At 40.7% G+C, this 26040-nt stretch overlaps 1 protein-coding gene across 12 annotated transcripts in view; it reads right to left on the bottom strand.

Annotated features, from left to right (window-relative positions):
* LOC135492075 (paired box protein Pax-5-like) overlaps positions 1 to 26040 on the bottom strand; it is a 77385-nt gene that overhangs the window by 15309 nt on the left and 36036 nt on the right. For 7 of the 12 annotated variants that reach the window (XM_064778236.1, XM_064778254.1, XM_064778288.1 and 4 more), the window contains 4 exons: positions 12258 to 12344; positions 9954 to 10119; positions 6225 to 6422; positions 466 to 701 (listed from right to left, as the gene is read on the bottom strand). In XM_064778236.1, the coding sequence (XP_064634306.1) occupies positions 466 to 701; positions 6225 to 6422; positions 9954 to 10119; positions 12258 to 12344 (687 nt within the window). Of the gene's footprint in view, positions 1 to 465; positions 702 to 5988; positions 6187 to 6224; positions 6423 to 9953; positions 10120 to 12257; positions 12345 to 13817; positions 14002 to 26040 lie in introns of those variants that run through there. The other 5 variants (XM_064778279.1, XM_064778264.1, XM_064778321.1 and 2 more) reach the window with 4 other exon arrangements.

Consider the following 26040-nt stretch of genomic DNA (forward strand, 5'->3'; position numbering starts at 1 on the left):
AATAACATATTATTTGATTAAGTCGATCTTGACTATTCTCAAAATCAGATTAGACACAATTGACGATCACCAGTGTACACGGATCGCTTTCAGCGCGGCGGCCATCTTGATTGGTTGGCTCTGATCAGATTTGCTGTGTAATCCTGCTCGGCTGATTAAAGCGGGCATATGTCCGCCTTGCAATAAAGTCATCTCTTGTGACATGCTCGGATTATCAACAAAGGTAGATTGGATCATGATGGTGCATAAAATATTTTGCCACGATCTGATAAAGTTGGATATTTCAAAATGTCATGTGGTTTTTGGTTATTTGTTATCACCAAATGCTTGACAATATCAATAGAGACAAATCTTCTCCAACTATAAACATTTCGTGATTGTCTGCCAAAAAAAGGTTAATGGTGTACAAAGAGGGGTTTACGGTGAAGGACAAAATAAAAGAACAAAACACAGTATTCAACTTACCACCTTCCGGTTCTCGCTTCCGCTTGTTCGACATCTCGCCGGTAGGGGACTGTTGGACAGGGGCAGCAGCACCATTGGGAGTATGCATCCCGAGTATTCCACTGACGGAGAAGGAGCCGGCTTTCTGCTGGGCTAGTAAGGCATCCATGGGAGTAGGCGTCTGTGGCAGGCCTGGACTACCGCTTGGGGAGCCTGGGTTGTGTTTATGCTTTTCGGCAGCTTTGTTTCGTACAATTCTGGAAAGCCGTTAAAAGAGAATATTGCTCGATTAAAGTCTTCACGATTTATTGAATTTGATTGAGGGTGGTTGTGGTTAGTAGATCTTCGGGGAAGGTTGGTCTGCAAAAGAATAATCTTTTCCGAAATGGATTAAATTTAATTACTAACCGTAACATAGAAAACACCGCAAGTGCACAGTTTTCAGATTTAGTAGGCAAGTCTGCGGTACTGAGGGTTAAACCAGGAAGGGCATTTTGTTTACATTTTTTTTGGTAGCTGGGTCCCTGGTCACAAGTTCACGACCAGGTAAAAAGTGTTGAAAATGCACTTAGATGGATTAAAGAGATTCATTAACTTCAAGAAGTGGTCAAGAGGTCCCTCTAGTCTGTTTGGCCGTCAATCAGATCACGATAAAGAGACTACTCAACAGAAGTGAGGTCGGTGTCACATCCAAGGTGTTGGACCGTTCACTTGAAATGTCCGATGTTATTGTTTGGAATTAAACTACGGGCAAGTTACTCGGTTCAAGTAAATCTTGAAAGGTAAATGTTTTGGGAATAGTTTTGTAGTTGTTGTCTTGGTGTATTCACCATGTTTTGGCCAAGAAGATAGCAGCAAAGATAGGGAGAAGTATAGCTTTTAATCGGGTTGAACGCGTTGTGTACTAGAGGTACAATGTATAGTCATAGCCTCGGCCCGGAGCTCTTGTCAATCTAGTATTTGATTTGAAACATGTTTTAAGCTATACTTCGCCAATAGTTCCTGACAACTCCACTGATTTGTTTACGGATGGAATTCGACAAACTGCTCTGAATCCAACATCTACACACTTGAAATAGAATCTTAATGGGAAATTCGATGTAAAACTTAGTTTGTAAAAAGCATCATAGATTCTAGAAACTTTTGCCTGTGTAGCGAGTGTCTTTAATACCACTGCCCCAAGGCTTGTAAATTCTCATGCACTTTCACTGTCATAAATGTCACAACCAAACAAGAGAGTAAAGAAGCAGCTGGCTACGCAAAACACTTCCACGGCTCCGGTTACAAAATGCGTAGATGACGGCAGCTCATTCGGTATCCGATCACGTCTTAGTTTAGTGACGTCCGTTTCTGAGCAATAACATCTTCATTAGCGCGTCGCTAATTACTATAACATTGCTCTGAAGCTATTAGGCGATTTCGTGTCACGATTTAAGAAAAGAACATCGGGGTGTAATTATTTCATAGATTTACAATTAATAAATATGTAAACGACACCCCGTTGCCAGCTCTCAGGCGATCGAAGCGCCAGAAGGAAAACTCGAACTCTCTCGGGAGTTCACGCCGGAACGCGAATTGCCCAACTGAATGTCTTTACACAACAGCTAAAGATTCCCCTATTCTTATCCATCTACTTTCGACATTAACTCAATATAGATCAGGTTCATTACATTGTGGACTTTGAATAACCAAAGCCTTTGTTTCTGCGTGTGTCATTTTCTTCCACTTAGGGCCAGATGCAGATAGTGGGAGCAGAACTTGCCTCCTTACGGTTTGATGCGTCCGATTACGCATGGCCCGATGATTGCAGGGCACTCGGAATGAAACCTAAGACATCACGCCCGTATCTATTACCAACAGTAACAACTTTCCAAGAGGACACCATCAGAATTACCTTTGAAACAAAATTGCCGGAGACAACCTGCAATTGTGAATGTCTACACAGAGAAATCTCGTGAAAATAAAACGAAGTGACCCGAGAAGGATTGGGGCAAAATCTAACGCAGTGTAATTGAATTTTGGAGTGAGTCCGTGTAGTTAACCAACCAACTTGGACGGACAGGTGTCCTACGTTGCATTGAGATAACAATCTGTGATCAGTGGTTGTGCTAACTTTGGCTTTGTTCACTGTAGAATTGTCTCTAGTGGGAGTTTAGACGGAAAATGCACGCTCCAAACCATGTCGTGGATGCTGGGCAAGTTGTCATGTCATAATTAGTGGTTTCAGTGAATTGAATTTTCTGAAAAATACGTGATGAGTTCACTGGGAAAGAAACATGAAAATGATACCTTAAAAGATGTAATGTCAGCAAAAAATACACCACTTCCGACGATACAGTTCATGACATCAATCACGGGGCGTGTAAGCGCGTGGTACAATACAGTTGACATATCGTGTGAAACAACATGCAATTGTACCCGATATTTTTAGAGATGGAAACACGATAATTTTTGATACTTTTGTCTGCTATACAATGACCGTAACATCATTGTGTTTTTTTGCCATTTTTATCAGTGACGTTTATGTATTTTTAGCAAAAATTTTCTGTGATAGGAATCTTTTTGCAAGTGTACCACCATCTGTCAGTTATAAGCTAAGGGAACAGTATCTTATCAAAACATAGGGTCTGTTTTAACTTCCAGCCTTTTTTGATTATACTGAGGTGACACGGGCAAGTTTTCGCCATGTTTCGGGGGTTTCTCCCCGCCTATACCATGTCATATGGGCGGCTGATGGCAATGACTGTATCGCGAGATCGGGGAGGGTGTAAGGTCCTACTCATCAGGAGTATGATCTCATACGGCCCGGGTCCAGACACGATGGGAAAACCTCTTTCACCATCCGGGAGAACGGTCCACTGGATAAGATGATCATTTATAACGCAATTTTACACTTTGATTAGTTTGCAAAATTGAGTGGCGTAATTGATCGGGCAAGTCGAGTGAAAGGAGCTCTTGCTTCTGTATAAGGCTGATGACGGTTTGCCTTCTGACAAAGGTTGTGCAATAGAGAGTAAGAAGGCCATGTGGCCTATCCGAAGACCGGGCGCGGGGATTTCATATTTGATGACACAGACGGCGCGCGCAACGCACATCACACGACCTTTCCCGAGATCTCGTGCGGGAGGTTTTGGGAAACCCTACTGTCGAGTTCATGCACGGATCCCGTGCTGTCGGTGACACGTCTTGAAATAAAACATAAAAGTTTGGAACTACGGACGTCCGGAAAAGAAAACGTTGTAATTTACGTAGCTGTTGCGTGTTTATTGTAATCAATTTTATTGAGGCTGAAACAATCGGACTGGGTTTAGCCTGATGGCCCAGAGATGATTATCGTACGGGGGGATAAGACGACGGCGCACGCTCCTGTCTCCAAGTTTCCACTCGGCCGGCAATGGGACAGGGGACGGCTGAATTTAATCACATTATGGTTTTCTCCTTATAAAATCACCCGCTATGTCTGTTTTTGATCATTCTCCAACCACAATGTCGGATGAAAGGAAGGTGACAAGTCACGTGATGCACAAGTTTAATCTGCGCCAATATAATGGCGCTCTTTCATCAGCCATCGTCTGCCTAATTGAAATATCTGTTTATCTTAGCTCGGTTCGATAACAAAATGGCATACATCAATCGCATTGTAAGTCTATGAAACCACCATTGTTTTGCGAGGCGTGTCTGATGAGACTATTTTCTAAATAATCTCCCGTAACTGTTTGAGAATCTGGCGGGCAAGTGAACAGTCACGAATACCAATAATGTCACACGAGAATGGCACGTGACGGGCGCTGACCACTCCCAGGGCAGCAGGTAGCAGACGGCGTTGTCTGTTGCTGGTTTCTCTCTTGGCATCAGCGGCCATGCGCCTCAATAAAAAATGCCATCAACGATCATATGACATCAAACTGCTTGTGTGCCAGTGAAGAATTTGGTGGTAGATTTTGTATTAAAATCTTTTTTGCCTGAAACTTTTTTCTTTCAGTTGGATCTTTGTTCACATCGTTTAAAGTGAATTAGATTGATTTTAGTAAATCATCAAAGCCAATCCCACACTACCCATGAGTGGGTTGAGAAAGTCAAGCGAAGTCATACCAGTTCGTGGTGCATCATAGCATTGGTATGCAAGAACAATACTTGTAGCACCATACGATATCCCTGAGAAAGTACCCCCAAAGTCACGATAGTCCTCATAAACATGGTCACTATGGAGTCAACTGTGGTCACCTTTCCCCCACTCCATGTAAACACCATTCCTAAACATCGTCTCTTTGTTGTGACAACCAATTGAGAGTGAATTGGATCTCGTGAATCCTCAATTTGGATAGACTGTGGGGGCATTTTGGTTACACCCATTGACCTTTTGACTGGATTACGCAATTCATTTCGTGTTACGAAAGACGCTGCAGATTTCACTATCAAATCTTTTGTGCTTGATTGTGGTCTTCAACAACTTTGCCAAATGGCACTCAATGGTGGACAGTGATTCTTGCTAAGATGGCCGGACCGTATGGCACCGCTGCAATTCGGACAATCTCGGGACTATTCCAAGCATCTGGACCTTACATGGCGACCAAAATAGACGAGGAATGCCGAGTAAAACTTGAAAGCATCGACATAACTTCCACTCGAGTTGTAACGCCAATCGGAAAGTGGAAGGAGATATTCAAAAAATGTCAACGATGTAACATTTTGACTGTTTAATTGACTTGAAGGAAAGTGACGCCACAGTTTAATGATTTCTCTTCATATTTTCAGTCATTTCTCGTCCAGACAGTTTATATTTGAATTGAATCGTTTTGAGACAGACGACATCGGAATGGATTTTTATAAAACGTGGAATTACCAGGGCTTTGGAGGGAAAACCCATGGGATTACAACAGCAATATTGAAAACATGCTTGGAGATAAGGAAGAGAAATGATACTGATACGAATACATTCCAAAACTGTTGATATCAGATGCAATTATGGAAAAAAAGAGTTGATGAAAGTTGGAAAATATAAGAATTTCATCAGGGAGTGACATCATATTTTCAGCATCTTGTACAGCCTCTCATGCTACTTCCGGTCGATGAAGATACAGATTAAACTTATAATAAGCAAGAAGAAAAATACTACATGTAATTTAGGAGAAAATAATATACTCAAGTTTCACCAATCTAAGACCGGTTGATTAATAACTACGACATCGAAACAAAGGTCAAGTCGGAACACGACGGTACACGACCGTGTACATCACTTGAATTGAATGCTGATTCAGAACAGGTCTTAGATAAGTGAAGCTAGCGTATGTACAACGTGTAAAAACAGAACAAAACTTATTATACAAAGATACTAGTTTTCCTTGCATATAGCTCCACCTTTAGTTGGTTTCTGTTACAACTGATCTGATGCCGACTTGCTGGAATTATTCCATTTTGAAATGGGCAGCAATGGTCGGTGCTATCGATAGGCAAGGAATACCAGTACATGTGACAGCCAAACAACACCGAAGATAAACGCCATGCGGGAAGTGAGGGTGAGACACCGTACGTTTATCTTCTTACCTATTAATGGAACTGACGCTAGGCACGTTCTCCTGGTCACACACCCCTTCAGCCAGCAGCCTGTCCCGGATCTCCCAGGCAAACATAGTCGGGTTCTCCCTCTTGTACTTAGCAATGGCGTTCACAACCTTCGGCGTAGCCACCTTGGGCTTTGAACCACCGATCACACCGGGTTTAATAGACCCCGTTTCATAATATCTGAAATTGTCAATATGATTCATGATAAATAACCTTACCTATTTATTGAACTGACACTGGGGACATTTTCTTGTGAACAGACACATTCCGATAGCAGCATATCACGTATTTCCCAGGCAAACATTGTGGGATTCTCAGCTTTGTAATGGAGGATGGCGTCGACAACTTTAGGGGTAGCAACCTTGGGCTTCGAGCCCCCTATCACTCCAGGTCGAATTGACCCGGTTTCATAGTACCTGGAAACATACATATGAGCTCCTGATGTACTGGCATTTTTAAAAGTTTGTTAGTATTTTTGAATCAGAACCGTTGTTAGTAGAAGAGACGTGTCGTGGTAAAATCATGATAAGTATAGAAAGGGTATTTACGCTATGGGATTTTAAATATTCAATTACAGATTAAATTTTTAAAATTTTTAACGAACGTTGTAGGCCTTTAAAGCAAAATATGTCAATTATATGAATCTGGGTTGATACGAGGTGCCAACTTCTACATGTAAGTTGATATCTCCAAGGAGCGCCAACTGACCATTTAACGACAAAAAAGTCATGTTCAAGCCATTTTGCACTGCAAAGCTTCAGTCGTAATTATTTCATGTTTTTAAAGGGGCTAGGATCGGACCAATTTAAAAAAGCTTACACCATTGGAGAGGGTTTAATGTCAACTTGAGAACGCTGTGTACAAACATAGTTGACGGACGCCTGACATCAAGTGACCACAAGGGGCAACACTGTCATACTGATTTAGTTTGAAGAGTCGGTTGAAGTTATTTTTGTCTGTCATTTTGGCCCTTCAATTTATTTATTTTTCTCAATCAGTAGAAATCGAAGAGCAGGTTATACTAAAATCTGCTCTACACAAGTATTGTTTTGACATTAAATGAAAGTATGCATTACAAAACTGGTCTGAAGCGGAACTCAGTCATCACGGGATCAGCATCAAAGGATGTGACGTCAGAAAAGCACTGAAAAATTGAAGTTTCACTCTTCAGTTTTTCTGTATTGTACCAGAATTGGACCAACTCCTACCACTGGAAGTTGTAGTCTGCAAAACGTACTCTATGGAAATAATGTAACATGTCGTGGTGTTATAATTTATAAAACAAGCCAATTTAAAGAATAAGCGTTGTCGGTTGAAGAGGACCTGGTGACATCCGAGTCTACAAGGTGGTCCCCGAGGATCAAGTATAAGTACGCCTCTTGACCACTCTTGACAGCCTTCTCTGTAATCATCGCGCGGTATTATTCCCAGGTATGGCGGTGGTGTCTGGTCACCCGCATGAGGAGGCCAGCAGACCAAAAATTATAGCAATTTTGTCAAAATATCCACCGCCACAACATTTACTAAACGTTTTAAAAATCTGTAACATCTGTATGTCAGATTATTCTGATCAAATATAAGATGGCAGTTGACTATTTTTGTCATTTTATACCCCATATGGGTAACAAACAAAAGATCGCTACAGATACCCTAATGAGAATATTGTCTGCGTAAGCCTGTCCACCTGTTTTTGGCAAAGATAGTGGTTGAAATCATTTTTTTATTGTACTTAAAGTTATGTGTTTAAGTAGATCCAGGTGCAAGCTTATAACACTTGTCATCTGATTATTATGACGCTTAGATTTGCTGAGGATCGGTATGGCACTTAAAATGTTCGGTGGATTTGCATCATAAATTTTAAGTCTATCCAAGTACGTCAATTCATTGAATAGGCCTAGGCCCTAGAACCTGGTGGGTTTGTCAACGTGGGTAACCAACCTTGATATGTAGGCACACGGGTCTAGACAAGGCGCAGTGTGTTTGTGCAATGACTTATCTATGATCTGTTTAAAATTTACCAATGATTAGGTATGTCTAAAGGCAAATCCGAATTCGACCATAAAAAGGAAGATTGATTTTCAAAATTGTCGTATTGTAGCCTTTTAAGTAGTTTTAAACAAAAGCTGTACTTAAAAGGGAAATGATTTTGCTTAGTTCCAGACACCTGTTGTCTTAAATGCAGGGTAAAATATGTATTCTGTATTATTATCCGTCGCATCTGTCCAACATCAACGTTAATACTTCAAAACGAAATGACATTGTTTCTAATGAAATATGCATAGGGTACGATTTACTATTATGCAGTTGGTAAATTAAATCTTTACATTAAAATGATGAGGCCTGTTGCGCATTTGGAATGCTCCGAGTGCTTAAATCTGCAATTTATATGAAGACGGGAATTAATGCGTTTGTATGAAAACAATGACAATGACTAAGAAGGTATGTGATTGAATTGGTCTCTGTCGGTTTTACATCCTGCGAGTTATGAATCATTATGAAAATATGGATTATTCAAAGTTTTGTTATACCATGTATATTATTGTACTCACAAACGTAAACTAACTTTTAAATGAAGAAACTGCTTTAATTTTGGAGCAGCGGGTCTCAATCTGGCACTGTGAGTAAAGAAAACGAAAGTAAAAAACGCCCTGGCCGAAAACAGCATTCACAACGCATCCAAACATCTGGCTTGCAAGAATAGTTGAACAACAACTAAAAATTCGTCGCCGAAATATCAACAAATAAGACATTTTCACAAGTTAGAAATAAAGGAAAGTACTTCTCCGTTTAATCTAAAACTTAATTAGTGTAATCACGTACTTAATGGACTGCGACAAATGACATTTTAAGTGGCGTTGATATCCATTTAGCGGCGTCCATTTCATACTGGACATTACAACGCGCCAGCTAGTCGTTCCCAATTTCTGTCATTACAGCAGTTAATGACCTGACTGTGGTTTGATTCGACTCTTGTTGGCAGCACTGATAAACTGTATCACGTTACGAGAGTTGACAAACCGCAAAATGTTAATTAGGAGGAAAGCTTTGAAAATTCGATAATTACTATGAGTTTGAGATTGTTAATTACACTATACATGTATATGTTGCAAGTATTGTCGATTAAAGACTTTGGGGTCGTAGAATCATTTGGGAATTAACGCAATTTCCTTTGCCTTTGAATTGACTTGATATGGAACTTTGCGTTATATTTGATAAAACTATTCCAGGACAATTTACCCCAATACTTAGCGATAGTAAACGTTCAGTAAGAAATTCCCGGAAATGTGGTTTCTAGTATTTTTTACACGGTCTTCGAAAGGAATTGAAGCAATGGCGACAACTTATTGTACAAGAGGAAAAACACATTTAATTGATGCACATAACTTACACCATCCTTTTATTATCGCAGCTGTATGCTAATGTCCACCTAAGTAAACCCTTATTACCATCCAACTGTTTTCGGAAATTTGATAAGTGATAAGAACAGGTTTTGTCTGGCTGAACTATATACAATATACTAAGGGATAGAGAATGTATTTCTGACGATGTATTTTTTTGTGAAATGTCATGTCTCGTTGCTTCTCCACGTATGGTTGGTTTGTGACAACTGAAGACTGAAGTCTTGCACCATCAGGCGAATCGGTACATTATGACTTTCTACAGTAATCCAGCGCAACAGCATCTCTCATTACGTACCATCAAACTATTTTTGAATATGTGACCAGTCGTTCTTTTCTCTCCTCAGTTACTGATAGTGAATACAGCGAAGATATATAACTTTTAAAGTTCAGTAGTTGGAAGTTTGACTGAATGTACATGTAGGACACCAGAGCTTTGATTTTTCAATGTTTTATCCATTACCATTGGAGAAGCAACCACACATGGCAAGGGTTCCATGGCAAGATATTTTTGTGAAAAAGATATGCTGAGAGAAAATCACATCTTACCTTCCCAATATTTTGCTGACGCATCCATGTGATACTCTGAGTTGTCTTGAGATGTCACACGGCCGGACCCCTTGGTGGGCCAACTCCACAATCCGCTGCCGGACCACATCGGGTAGGGGCCGCCCGTTGACGAAGACCCCTCCGAGCTGGTTGACACCCCCATGGCCTGAAAAGATAAGAGGATCCAACATTAGGAAAACTACATGGAGGAAAGTGTGGGAAAGGAAATAACCAGGCGACATTAAACCTGCAAATAACCAATATATCAAATACTACTTGTATACAATATATATCAATTCTACCTGTTTCATAACTTTCAGAAATATGTTTAAAAACACCGAAACGCTGGTTTCACGGAAATCACTTCAAAAATGTATTCAATAGCCAGTTTTGGGCATGTTTCAATTCATTCATCTGACCATTTCATATATTTTACGACGAAGAACCATATGCTTTTGATCGAGACAGCATGCGGGTTGTATCAATTCGAATTCAAATGTTGCCATGGAATTACAAAGTGGCCATGATGGTGATTATCAGAGAACAGATTGTTGAAATCTGAATACATTAAGTTCGCCTTACAGGTGTTCTTCCGCGACAAATGTTGAGTTAATTTCTTCGTAACTGGGGCGAAATCTCAGGTGCGTAAATGCACATTGTCGAAAGCTAGCCCTTGAAATGCAGGTAGATTTTGTGATTGTTTCACCCACATTTACCTGAATCTCGCGAAGATCATAACACATTTTCACAAGGACATGTGCAGCAGCCTCGGCTAGCCGTAAATGACACTAATCACAAACACTTGAATATATTTTCATCACCTCAACTATTAAATCGTCACAATATTTTCATCTGATACAGTCCCCAGGAGCATAGAAACACTGATTTCGTGTCAAATGCAACGAAATTGTATAATTGTTCGCCTTCTACACGTAATTACCAATAAAGGCATCCATCCTAATCAATGATTGATAAATATCTTAAGAAATTAATTCAGAAACTCGTGTAACAAAAGAAACAACAGGGGCCTCGCCACCAATAAAAACACCGACTTGCACACGCAAACTTTCCTCGCATGTCCCAAGATTCGGACCACATTAATCAGTGGTCCCTCCAAAGTAAACATCGCCCATTTGGAATTAGTGACAATTTCAGAGTAAAAGACACACACATTTGGGCGCCATGTCGGTTGGCCAAGCGTTTGCGGCACTCACGCAGATACCATTATTATAAGATAGATTGAGCTAAGAGACGCGTACTCCTCCAAAAAGGAATTGCAAGTTTTGTTGTTCTTGTCAACGCTTACCTACATGTTTTCCGCAAATCCTGTAATTTCCGAACAATTTCTCGTAATTAGATGACGACTGTTAGCAATAATAGACAGTGGACGCCATTGTCCGCAACTTGAGGCTTGCCCGCTGCTCGGAAGCTGCGAGGGAAGCCCCCTGCCTCAACTAAGTCCATACCCCCAACAAACTATCATTATCTGTGTTATCTCACAATAGGTAATGGTGTAATTGAGTGGTGTTTTATGATTGATTCTATTTGATGAATGCTCATTCTGTTAATGTACACAGATAGTGGAACAGTTTTCTCAAATGACAATATGGTTGGATTAATTGAATAGAACGGATTCTGAAGCACTTATCTCAAATGACAAAGGTTTTGACAGAGCGTGGATTAAGACCGACTTGTCTCTCAAGAATTACAAACACGACGAGTTGCATTCTGTGTTTGTAAACGCTAGCCAGCTTGTTATAATTCTTAAATAAACAAATCGTTTCGCAATGAATGCCTAATTAATGTACTAGTACATGAACATCATTTCAAAAGTCTTCAAAGAATATTTCGATGGTCGATATTCGTATGTTTTTATCTAATGTTGACGAATGAACAGAACTATACCTGACATCACAATAATGTTGTATTGCAAATGCCACAAATGCTTAGGCCTATTCGTCTGATATAACATCATGCAATGTACCAACACCACCACTGACTATCCACTTGACCAAATAACCGATATCAAAATTTAATAAATCAAAGGATTTGGATGTGGCCCCAACAAAGATGACATGGATGACAGACTTGCAAAACTAAGGTCAAGTTAAAACTATTGCAAACTTGACTGCAGGTACTTGATATTGCAACGTACCCAAGCATAATGCAAACAAGGCGCAATAACCTGCACGAGAAGTTTAGTATAGATAACCCAATGTTATAGCCCAATATTTCATGCATACCAAAATCTAGGACCAGTAAACCGGATTTCCATGGAGCAGAAGATAAAATTTCAAGTCTTACCTTCCTGCGCAAAACAACCTTGCTGGGCAAAACCGGGGATGTTTGGAAAACAAGGATCCAGTCCGTAAACCATTGCTTGTGATTTCACTAAACGAGACAAGAAGAGACAATCCTGTACTAAGGGCCTAAACACGAGTGGGGAAGTCAATTTCTTATTCCTATACTCCAAGTCCAAGTCCTCCGAGGTGTACCTAACTCGAAAAGTACTCAAACAAGACTGAGCGGTCACAAAAAGGGAGGAAGATTTTAAAGGACGTTCCAGTGTCATGCGGTGATGTGTTATGTCATTTAATAGGCCTGTACCAATCAATGTGATTGTCATCCGCGGCTTCTAAACAATACGATGTCTACAAAAGACAATTGGGCCCGATTGGTAATTAGGGCGTGGGTCGTTACCCTTCTGATGACAGTTTTCCCGCTCGGGCAGCGTCAGAGAGCCAGCCTGTTAACAACATAATTATATCAATTTGAAAGCGTATAAGCCCGGACGGGGTTAAGTATCCAAGCCAAGTTTAGCAAAACCAGTGCAACACCTTGACCAGGCCCTAGCAGGAGCCTACAAATCAATTAAATATACAGAGAAGTGTGAATAGAATTGTGGGAAGTAGGGCGCCTTCAGAAGCATCAAGATTCGGGTTGTCAAAATCTGTTTTGGAAGTGTGACTTTTGGAAAAATGAATGAATGTTTAAGATTTGAAGCAGGACGCCGCATAATAGGCCGAGAAATAGTTTGTCATAACGATAATGGTGCATGTCCATCACAACAAAAACACATTAATAGAGTCCTCTGAATGGGTATATGGCTACAGGTGACAATGTCTTGACAATCATGCGTATGGTATTCCACTGCAGCCAGAAGAAGATACGGACTTATCGCGACAGAATGCAGCAAGGTGTCAAAAGAGGCAGTGAAATGGATCGAAGACCAAGGGCATCGAGGGGCAGTCACATGGAACAACTCGGGATGCTCCGCTGGCTGCGCCTGCCGCGGAGACCTCACCGTGCGCATCACCAATGCCAGACCGGACGAGGCCAAGGACAGTCCATACCCAATCTCCTCAGTTTGCAATTGAAACAATCTCTCACCGGACACCTACCTAGCTTCGTGGCTAACGCCAATGCATAGTGCGAGTCCAACAAATAGCAATATCCCGTGTTATAAGTCATCGTCCTTTCCAAAGAGTCGTAACGGAATTCTTTTGGATGCTTTCGGTTTAAATACTCCAACACTGTCTTAACCTAATCCCCGGTCAAAAGCTTTGAAGAAAATCTAAGGCATCCTATGGTTAAGCTTGACTACTTACAAATAAAGTTACCCCTAATTTGATTTAGACCCCTACTCTGAATACCTTTAGATGCTCTTCCATATCACTTATGTTGAACTTAATCTAATTGTTCCATTTCCACATTGGGAACTGTCGAAGTGGAGGATGGAATTCGTGATTGCCAAGTGCGTGAACATTCTAACATGTGTAAAAGTAACAACTGCGAAGGGCTAAAGATTCATAAAAAAATTTACCTCAAATATCTATAAAGTGATGTAATAAAATGACTACTTACTTTTACATGAGTGATAAAACTCCATCATATTCATATTTCTGTGGTTCATATTATACGGGTTATACGCCGTGGCGAGATCCATGGTGATAATTTGGGTGAACGAGCTGACCGAACACACTTAACAGGACAATATTTCCTACGCACTATCAAGGTATAAGGGCGAATGGAATCTAACTATCAAGTGAGCTACGCGACCATTAATATTGATACACAGCAGCCTTTAAGCGTGTCCCCATGGGCAATATGCACAATAAAAGTCACAATCATCAATCCGGTCTATTCCATGCTCCACCAATGGTCTGCAGCGGATCCCTCCCTCTATGGCGTCACGTGACTGGCAATCACGAAATCTCTTTCAAGATGGCTCCTCCCGCCATTGAGATTGGCTGAAAGGCACGCGTCATCGCGGTATGAATATTAAAACGTCCTAGTCTATTTACCGTTGGCTTATGCTCGTGTGACCAGGGAACTGGTGCGGGCAAAGCATGTTTTGCTAAACATTTCAACAGAAGTGATAGTCCAATTGAAAAGCGATAAAATCAAATGATGCGTCTATCGAGTACTCTATGATGCGACCAGTTCAATGGCCCTCAACTGGTTTGCGTGAGTACTCTTATCCTTGGGAGGTGTATGCTGGGGAAGAAGCAAGGACATTGTCAGTGTTGCGCCACGGAAAATCTTTATAGAATGTTTCCAATGAGAAGTTACAGGGTTTAAGAGCACTGACCATGGTTAACCGTGACACAGCATTGGGTCGGGTGTGAGAACATCTCCTGGACCTCATGGTCTTATACTCCCTTTAAATGTTGGGCTCATATTCTTAATCTTGAGAAGGCGCACACATCTTGGTTGTCAGGATAGTGCGAGAATTGTTCAAACGGCGTGGGGCTCAGTGAGTGGTACTAGCAATAGCGAAAGCAAGGACGTGTTGAGCAGAGTAAAAAACAATCTGCTTCAGCTTCAGATTGAAATTGGTCAACCAAAGACACCAACAGAGTAGAAACCACGAAATAAACATTTTCATGTCATTGGTTTATAATTTTAACCGATTTATATCCATCATTTGCTTTTGGGAACAATCAACGCGTGACCCGATGAAACAGTGTGCATTTTTGCATTACTGACCTAATGACCCAGATACGATTTAGGGTTTGGCCTCAAAGCCCGTGGGAAAACCGCTGTGAGCCAAAAGACACGAGAAACACTCCAACATCGTCCGTTGAAAAAGTTGGACGTGCAACAACATGGAATTGTCGCTAAATACCTTATCTATTAGAATAACACAGATTTGTCAAGGGTTTGCCCTCGCCTGCTGCTACCATCTTATGCAGATTTGTACCACAGATGGGTTTGAAATACAATGGGTGATTGGTTGTTAAACGAGATGACGCAATTTGAAGTGGGGGTAATGGTGAGTGACAGAGAGTGTTGTTTTCTTTCATATGAATCAATTTTAACAAATCGTCGGATATGTTTGGGTCAGGTTTTAACTCGAATATACAGAATCTGAACACGCGTAGTCAGGTATTATAAGTCGTCAGAAAACAAGCTGGTACCATTATCTGAGGCTCTTGCAAAACGTTGCGTAAGTGTCGAGGTGCAAGTGTAACGATTATGTTGAAAAATCTAACATATTCGATGATGCACACCAATGAACCCTTTGGTGATTGCCTTATATGGAATAATGATAACTGGTGTTAGTAGCGAAGGCAATAACCACTGGCCTGAGGTTTCATGTTAGAGAAGGCAATGACCACTAGCCTGAAGTTTCCTGTTGAGGAAGGCAATAACCACTGGCCTGAGGTTTCATGTTAGAGAAGGCAATGACCACTAGCCTGATGTTTCCTGTTGAGGAAGGCAATAACCACTGGCCTGAGGTTTCATGTTAGAGAAGGCAATGACCACTAGCCTGATGTTTCCTGTTGAGGAAGGCAATAACCACTGGCCTGAGGTTTCATGTTAGAGAAGGCAATGACCACTGGCCTGATGTTTCCTGTTGAGGAAGGCAATAACCACTGGCCTGAGGTTTCATGTTAGAGAAGGCAGTGCCCACTGGCTTCCTGTTTGGGAAGGCAATGACCACTGGCCTGATGTTTCCTGTTGAGGAAGGCAATAACCACTGGCCTGAGGTTTCATGTCAGAGAAGGCAATGACCACTGGCCTGATGTTTCCTGTTAGGGAAGGCAATGACCACTGGCTTGAGGTTTCATGTTAGAGAAGGCAATGACCACTGGCCTGATATTTCCTGTTAGGGAAGGCAATGACCACTGGCCTGATGTTTCCTGTTGGGGAAGGCAATGACCACTGGCTTGAGGTTTCATGTTAGCGATGACCACTGGCCTGAGGTTCCCTCTTTTCAAAACCTTATTGAATACATTCGTTTTCACGCGCAATTCACGTTTGTGATAAGTACTAACACCGTACCACGGATAGAAATGTTGGTCTGGTGGGATTCTCACTAAAGCCTGTAGCTCAGTGCAGTTCCAGCAGTGTCAAGCCACATTTCAGAATCTGAAGACAATGATTCCAGTAAAGCAAGAGAATGCACTACATGCTAACGTCATTACTGTACATCAAACACTTGACTCTTCGCAAAACACAGCCCTTTTCTCTTTTGAGAAGTATGGTGGAGTCAGTTTTCAAAACGCATGTCAACAACGAGTCGTTTGGAGTGGGGGTCTTTATTTCGTGGCGAATTATAAAGCTGAAGACATGATTTGAAATCATAAAATTACGACAACAATCAAGTCCAGCGTAAATGAATTAAAACAATGGTTGTAAATATAATGGGCCCGGTTGTAGGATTGAAACAAAATATCCTGCAATCGTTCCAAGAGTATTTCATTGAGCATCGTCATGGAGATATACTTTAATTAAATTAGACAAATTGTCATGTATCTTACAAAAAATGAAATTAAATATCAGAAGAATGAAAAATGGTTTCAGGACTGTCAATGTCAAAACGGAAGCAGGGGGTGCACGTGATGTGATTTGAAACACGCGACGAGGTGCAAATGGAAAAGTTGGACATCATTCTGGGATAATAACAATTCATTTACCGCGTCCGAATTGAATCAGGCGACATTATTACCAACATATAGAATTGTCTTATTGTCCGTTATCGTATTATTAGATTCAATAAATCCTTAATATGTTGCCCTATGTTACGCGCGGAATGGTCTCCGTACAATGGAGGCACTCTGGTTAGGAAGTGCTCCATCTCCCGCGCCACGCACCTGGGTAAGGCGAGAATGGAGTCAAATACAAAAATACAAAACAAAATCAGCACCGATGGAACTCCTGTCATATTAATTGATTTTTTGAATTTTAAGATTGGGGTGTTTTGTATTCTACTTAAAAAGGTGGGAAATGGTTTGTGAAACATAATGTCGATATGATTAAATGAGAGGTCGTGATTCAATGTTGACTTTGTTGCAAAACAAATCATTCTTGTCTCTGGAATAGAAATAATAAGGCAATAGATTCGGCAGTTATTAGATATCAGATATCAATATCTTCAATAGCTGCGCCCGCATCACATTGTCAACAGGCAAAAATGATACACAAAAATAGGCATAAGCAAGACTTGATGCATTCAATAGAGGAGCAGAAATGAATGTGTAGACCTATGGCAAATTGGGCTGACCTACTTTCTCAGCCCCTGGCGGACGAAACGCAAACCACCACATATATTTTGAAACTTCAGAAAATATAAAGATCGTACTGAATCTAAATGAATAAAAAAAAGGGATATCTCAAATCAAGTCTTCTCAGATGTGGATTATGTGCCCTCTTTGAACTAATGGACCGAAACGAATCACTTGTGTGTATTCTAAGTAGACCACTTCTTGACAGTAACATGTTGATAAACCCACGGCAACACACAGACAGGTCTCCATGTACGTTTCAATGCCAGTAACTGAAGGCAGGCAGTGATCCGCTAGGCTAGCCATCTGAAACTTACCTCAGCTGACACCGGTCAGGACAACGGCGCCACTGAGGCACGGTCAGCCATGACAGTAGCGGGACCTGCGGGGACCCCGTGTACGGAACCATCAATACAGTTTGAAAGTAAACGGGCCATGTTCTGGAACATATTGGCATTTATACCCTATTATCAATTAGGCTCGCGACTTTTAGATGGTCTTCTTGCCATTGTGATATACTGTGACAGAACACATAGAACAGGGTCCAGCCCGATTTTCATCTTGATAACAAGGTACAGGTTTATCAGATGTCCCTAACAAAACTACACCTGGCGCATCAATACGGCGAAAAGAAAACCTTTCTCTCTTGGAATTTGTTAATTAAATAGCAATATTCTTCTTTGATCCCTACATAAACAGATCAACGTGCAACAATTTATTTTCAATTCAGTTGAGAGATAAACCACAAATGACTTAATGACGACTTACTTTGACTAAATACAAAATTGATTATATTCAATGATTCACGAACATTCAGTTTTTTTAATGAACTTAAGGAAACACCATTTGCCTCCCTTTAATCCAGAATGCAATTTGTATCAAGTTAAAGGCGAGTTGCCAAGAAACAATGTAATAAGTAACTAATTTGAGAAATGGACTCCTTGCACATTTCTCTTCAGTTGAGACATTTTTCTTTGTACACCAAAGACCACTTAGTCAGAAGATGACGAATCCCTGGTTATGATTCGTCATATTTGTCATATTTTGCTACAGTTAGAGGACAGCGTCATTCAACGCATCGAGTCAGGTGTCAAACAGGATATGAATTGGTCAACCAATACATTGTACCCAAGCCCCGATGTTATTATTCAGGCGAGTGCAGTGCGTTTATTAGGGAGAGGGTGATGAATTATTTACTTGTAGAACAGAAGGGTGGACGCATAATAAAAATCAAGAAACGAACCGAAGATTTTGAATTTTGTGATTGATCAGTCATTTCCTATTGCTTAAGATAATGATAATGGCGTCCACTGTCGCTTAGGATGCTAATCACAATGGTCGTGTCCTTTGTTTTTAAGCGTTTTTGATTGGCGAATACTGACTGGTCGTCCCAAATGTACCTGGACCAAACGCTACGTCAGCCTTTTAGTAATCCCAGTTACGAAGTTAGCACATGTTTCTCTAAAAGTAAAACAAGGAATTTTCTGATAATGCTCCAACTTGATCACCAGCTAGGCGTGACAAATTATATCTCACCAAGTAAATAATTAATATATTTACTAGTACCAGGATGCTCGATAATTAATTGGACAAATTCATTTGGTGCAGAAGCGCATATCATATCTGATTGCTATAGCGTAGAACTGCTTTGTTTCTGACTGGGATCAAGTGATGATAAACAGCCTCGTGAAGTAGTGACAAAGTACGGAATTGACTCATCCCCAGTTTGCAGTACAACTACATGTGTGGTAACAACAAGCATCCCAATGGTCTTGCAGTCAGCTGACCTCAACAAAATCGACTCAAACCGAAACAAATCCGACGACTTTCAAAATCAACTGTTTAAACAGACATATATAGAGAGACCCAGCCTTTACGATAGCCGGCCATGCTCCGACAAGGTAAAGATTTTCCCGGCTCTACAACCTTATAGAACTTATGTAGGGAAGGAAAATACAGATACAGTACCACTGACGAAGCGATGTGATACAATGCTATTAGAAGCGTGTACATTGTACAAGTACAAATGCGCCATTTGCACCCCGACTTGAAATAACTTTGACATCGCTTTGGAAAACCGATCAACTCTTATAGCAATTCTGTCAAATAATAAGATCATCGACACCAGAAACTTATGATCGCCGCCAGCTAAACGCAAAAGGCAAAATAATTTTCTCATAAAGGGAAGAGATATTAAATCAGTCGAAACAGGCGATGGCTGTTTTATGCCGAGCGTCACGGTAGGGCGGGTTCATTACGGTAGCGAGGCGCGGCCCGCTCGGCTGCAGCCGGCAGATAAAATTGATCCAACTCCGTTGAGACCTGCGCCTGTCTGAAGAGAAAAACAGCTCTCATACATTTCCATGCCCTTTGCGATCTCCGATACGTTGGTGAAGCCGATGACGAATCGTGTTCCAAGCCAGGGAGCACTGGAGCTCGACCGAGATGCCAAATTGGAACAAACTACTTGGGCATGTGGATCGAGGGGCTCATTTTCTGATATTGTACATATAAATGTTACCAGGAGCTTGGAAAGGGTCGCGGAGGGGACTCGGGTTGGAGGGCAGGCGAGACACGACCTTGGTATGATATTGATATCAATACTGTAACTGAGGCAAGGGTAACGTCTTGGCTACATGGACCGTGTGGAATGAGGCGAATCTGGAGAAGTCGGCCACTTATGTTTCACATGAGAGACACCTCAGATTATTTCTTAGCGGACTGACTGGCAGCGGAACTTCACAGTTCCTGCATCAAAATAGATGCAGGTAACACCATCTGAATCAAGATTCCTATCAACAGATGAAGAAATACACATGAGTTAACATGAAAAACGAGTGAACTTTGCAAACTACATTGTCCTTGGTGCCACAGTGATTTTGCAATTTGTATTTTTTGTTGTTGAATTCGACCACAATAAAAAGAGATATGAATTTAAATGATACATAATTTGAGTGAGTGCGCATGCGTTCGTAATTCTGCCCGAATAAATTAGCATTAGGACGACTGGCAAAATAATGTTCCTCTCCATCGATTTTAATGTTTACGATATTATAGATGAGTTTCAGAATTAAAACAGACGCCACAGCTCAAGATAATGTTCAATTTCCTCTTTTTAAACTCAATAATTCACACCCCTTGGATGCGAGAGGAAACCCGAATATTAACCGAAGTGAGAAGATTCAAATTTCTAAATTATCCTCGCCAGTCAAAACAATACAAATCGTCTGCTCGACGACCTGGAAAATTTGTTCCGAATATAAAATATATTGGGGGAAATAGTCGTTTATCATGTTAGGTCAGGATTAGACATTCCCCTAATTTTTGACAGATTCTCTTCACAATCGCGTGTAAGGACCCTTCCGTTTTGCGGTAGGACAAGGAGAAGATGCTGTGTAAAAAAACACCCGCCATTGTTGTCCGATGTTCTTTTAGCCAATCAGCGCCAAGTCTCGTGTTGCAATCACGAGAACTGGTCATTTACGCCAGCGGCCCTAATTCGTCACAAATTGAAAGACAATAACTGTAATAACGACCTCGCGCGAAATTGTATTAAATCTGTTTATGGAAATGGAGAAGTGTTTGTCCGGGAGCTACGGCTGTCAAAGGGCGCAGATATTCTTAATGTCCCTAATGGCTGCGCTATTACGTCAAACTCGTAATGGAAACTGTCAGATTGCATGAGCTAGGGGACCTTTGATAGCCTGAATAGAACAACAAATAAATAGCTTTTCATATTAATAAACGAGCAGTGTTGATAATTGATAACTTTGGAAGAATTATTAGCGCAGGATCAAAATAATAGGACAATTACGGGGTATGGGACACTCCAAAGACATTGAAAGATTCGCTTAAGGGAAAGCTACGGCGTAACCTGTAATTATATCGTCATCAGGACTGCAGACTACACCTCCGCATTTCTCAGCAACTTTTGGCGCCTTCAAACTGCCCGAGTTGCTATGGGCCACTTCAATTTGTCGGGTTATGTCCTTAATCAGTTTAACCTTGGTCTTTGCGGTAAATTCTCGACACTTTTTTTCTGTTCGAAAGTCACGGCTTATCAAACTTTATCAGGTACCTTGTAATTTAATGCGGAGGAAATGCGATTGTGACATCCAGCAAAAGGAGTTGTGGAAGCTGCAGTACTTCGGCTAATATGAGAATGTGTCCTTGACGTCTTATCAGCCCCAAAGGGTGATGAAGAATTTCATATCTGGTGCCATTTTGACTGAAAAAGAAAAGGTCATTGACCACCATTTTATAACCATGTGCCGATCGTAACAATTTGCATGCTTGCCTCCCTTCTTCTAAACTGACGGACGCTAAACAGCTGGGAGTGAGTTTATCAAAATGATTACTAATATACATGAAATTTGATTTTTCCCCTTTTGTGTGACCGGAAGCCGCGTTCAGCGTGGTGAGGCCCTATTTTAGGCAATATTGATGATCCATGGATCTTGCACGGCAGGCCGTTCAAACGTCCCCCTCCCGGATCATTCGCATGCCCATCAGAAACTACACCAGTCAAATCACGCAGTTCTGGAAGCTGGTCCATACTCATTACCCCATAATCAAATATTGTACCATGAGATAGCGTTTAATTACGTCAATCAAGAATCCCGGAGGAAGAGGCCATTCCCCCATTAGTTTGTGATGATGGTTTGTCACTAGTCAACAGACCAACCCAAATGCATCGTCGAGTCGTTTTATATGATCCACTTTGCGTTGGCTATTACCTTAATGGCTTGGGTAAATAGACACAGGAGTTATGACAGAGTTGGGAGGAGACGAGGGAACTTTATGACAATTAAAAGGAAGAGGCAAACTTTGTCGATGCTTGGAGAAGAAGGGTTAGGTATGACTGGTGTGTGGCAGAGATGGAGAGTCAGTATATATGTCCATGTAATTTGGCGTTTTTCTGGCCAACACTAATACATGCACATTTTGTATGCACGCCGTATAGAGGGTTTTTTAGCGAAATTATCAACCCTAAAAAGCTTCAGAATTTCAGAAACGATTAATGCTTGTGTTGGCCGAAAAGATACATAGCACAGCGGTGATTCTTTCGGCTTGATACCACAGTTTCATATATGATATTCCAGGTTATATATATTATGTTCAGAAGCAATGCAATATACTGTATATACCTTTGTTCCAAAGATGGTCACAGTATTTTTAATCAGAAGCTCCTTATCTTCGATCTAAAGCTGTTACCATCAAACTTTTAAAAACTTGTTTAGTCTTCCACAATTATTATCTATTCACAATACACTCCGGACGCAGTGGACCACGAATATGATGACGAAATGGACTGCATCGGGAGTCTATTCACAATGTGAATGCAGCCAACAGGACGCTACAGCAGGTGAGTAAAAGAGTAAAGACACTAATTGGAGTCTTGTTAAAGCGACTCTCTCCAAGTCGTCTTTTGTTGTCCATCAATGCAATGAATTACGATACGGGATGCCGCCTCAATTATGTAAGTCGAGATGGTGCACAGGCGACCTACACACAAAACACCGCGATGAAGCATCATATCTATTTGTGTAGCGCACAAACATGACTTTTGTTAGATACGATGCCTGGTTTACTTTCAGTTTTATCAATCGAGCAATTAATACGTAAAAGTCTTATTTTATTAGAAAGTTGTAATTTTTGATGACTTTTTCGTCTAGGAAGCATTATTTTGGTCACGTGCAACATCTGTGTTTTTGTGTTCTGGTGCCAAAACGTCTATGACTTTCTTTGCAGAATAAAAGTCAGTCGTTTTGTTCCATTCTTTACCACAAATTAGCGAACTTGTCTAATGATCGCCAGATATGTATCAATAAACCCTTTTTAGGAGCAATGCTTGACATGTCCGCCAGGTCACGTGCCATTAGGTGCAAAATCGGATTTCAAAACATCAAGTTTTGTCCAAATCATATTGGATTGCACATTCTACAATAAAATGATTGGTTGTGTATCAAAATATTTTTGTTTAAATCGTCATCATGGAGATTTGCTTGAGAAATAGGTAATTGTTGAGAAGTTGGAGGTATTGGCATGAGTAGTAATACTTTTTGTTTATAAGCAATAATAATGCATGGCATAATGATATTATATATATTTTTGTCGAGGTTTCGGAAAAGAATTGGAAAACGTGAGAGAGGGATGGGACTGTACTAACTGACCTACAATGCCAGTACACAAGCAATACAATAACAATAACAATAACGATAAAATGAAGTTCGCTTTTTGAAATGTTACTTTCCAGGAATTACGCGTTCAACTAATTAACAAAGGACCAATCAGGTGTTGCTTTCCCAACGTATATTAGAAGAATAGAAAACGGGAATGATCATTACAAACGGGATCTTCTTTGCGGTGTCCAAGGGCTTCCGGTTGAACCTAAAAATGCTTTGAGTGCAATTGTTGCAGATTTTCCCTGGTACTGGTTGTTTGCATCACATGGATGACTCCCGGGCCAGGTCGCGCGATCTCCACCCGAGATTAATATTTATACCCCAGATATTAATTCATAACTTCAACCTTTGAATTTATCGCTCGGTTTGTCACCAGAATGCAACAAAGGTACCTAATCGGCAAAGACTGAAAAAGAGTCATCAAATATTTACGCGGTTTTCTCGAACGAAATATTACGGCATATGCCTAATGCATCCCAATAATGCTAGGCTGAGTGAAATTGTAAAAATGCGTTTCTTTGAATGCGATTGCCACGTGACTGACCCACGGCGGACCATATGCTTGGTTAGTTCGTTTTATGATTTTTACCTACGTTTTCACGATTTTTCGAATGAATAGCAAAAATCACCAAACGTACAGGTGAATTCCATATGGAACGCTTAGAATAGCAGATGGGTAGTCACGTGGCCCTACTATCTTGTCCCCGTCTCATTCGATGGACCCGCGGTGATTCTGCTGTGGGAAATGTACCCGGGACAATTACACAACAATATAGGTGTTTAATAGCGGAGCTTACTAAATTTGAAATCGTCACCAATATTTTTATGAAAGAGAAGAAAACCAGTCACTGTCATAGTTCAGGAAACGCACACTGTTATTATTTCATACTCGACCGTTATGGCAATTTCCCAAATTCGGGGTTAGTTACCATGACATTGTCAACACAAATGCATTACCTGAATATGTCAATAGATACTGTATCGATATCGTGCTGGGATATATCTTTACATAGGAAATTATGCTAGGCAGAACCTTTGAGACATAATCAGCAACCGAGACGGTGAAAAGGGTCAAAATCATCCAAATGTAACAGATGATTAGTATAAAAAACATATTTTTCGTGATCGTTTGGAAATAATATACGAAACGTTTATTTTTGTATCGACATGTACTTGTACTTTATCTGTAGGCCGCACAAAGGAGCAATTTCTGTCGCAGCGACCTGCGATCAAAACATCTCTCGTCTGCTGGTAAAACCGATAATAGCTGATGATATATCATGCAACTGATGATACTACTTCAATAATCATAAACATCACAAAGCAAAATTTGGTCTTGTTGAACATGGAAAATGATAAAACAATGACAAGCATATAATGTAGATGAATCATTTTTGAAATTGTTCGTTCTGACATTTGGTTGCCCTCAGCTCCTTTAAGGAACAATGGCGAAAAGCGGACACAATATGTTCCCAACACACATCATGGCCATTTTGTAGCAACATGCACTCCCTCCACTCATGTTTTATTACCCCCACTCCGAGACACAATCGAGTTTTATTCACGCAGTTAGTCCATGTGAGCCACGGACGATTAATAGTTTATGATTTCCATCAATTTTCCAGTTCCATTAGTAAAATGACAAGTCGATTCTCTCCCGACTGATTTACTTGCCCGGTCAGTTTATGAAACACAGGGGAGGCCCTTGGGTAACACGAGGTAACCCAGTTGGAAAAGTCACAAAAGTAATTTGCAAGATTAAACCCCAATGTCTCAAGTCAGAGAGTACGATTAAATTTGACGGAGATTTTACTTCGAAAAAAAACCCTGAACCACTTAAATACTTCGTTTTTCATTCAGTTTTTCGTAAGGTTTCTTTAGTTATTTCAAGATGTTGATCGAAAGGTTCTTGAATCAAGATCTTTACCCAAACACTTTGGGTGGGCTGAATTTTATTCTAATCCCCCCGATCGATCAAGGTTTTGATATACATGTAACTGGCATTAACTTTGTCGTCGCGCAGATATTTATCATTTGTTTTGAATGGCGCGCTTTAAAATTGCAAGGACACTGTGGTTCGATAGAATTGCGCCGCTGTTTCGAATGTGCCCCCCCCCCCCCCACCCCAACATTTTGACGGCACAATCAATGGCAGCTGCATCTAAATTTATTTATGTGCATAATACTAAATATCATTAGAACTTTGAAGTACATGTATCAATAGACATTTCAATACGCAGTACATTTTAATTTTAATTTTACCAAGTTTGTTTTTAAAGCATGAATGTATTATCAACAAGTCTTATTTGAGTGCACTTCTAGTGTTAATTAAATCTGAAATAAAGTTACCAAAGGTTAACCGATGCATCAATCGGAAATGTTGCAGCAAGG

The sequence above is a fragment of the Lineus longissimus genome, chromosome 1, assembly GCF_910592395.1.
Source record: "Lineus longissimus chromosome 1, tnLinLong1.2, whole genome shotgun sequence".
Classification (NCBI taxonomy): Eukaryota; Metazoa; Nemertea; class Pilidiophora; order Heteronemertea; family Lineidae; genus Lineus; species Lineus longissimus.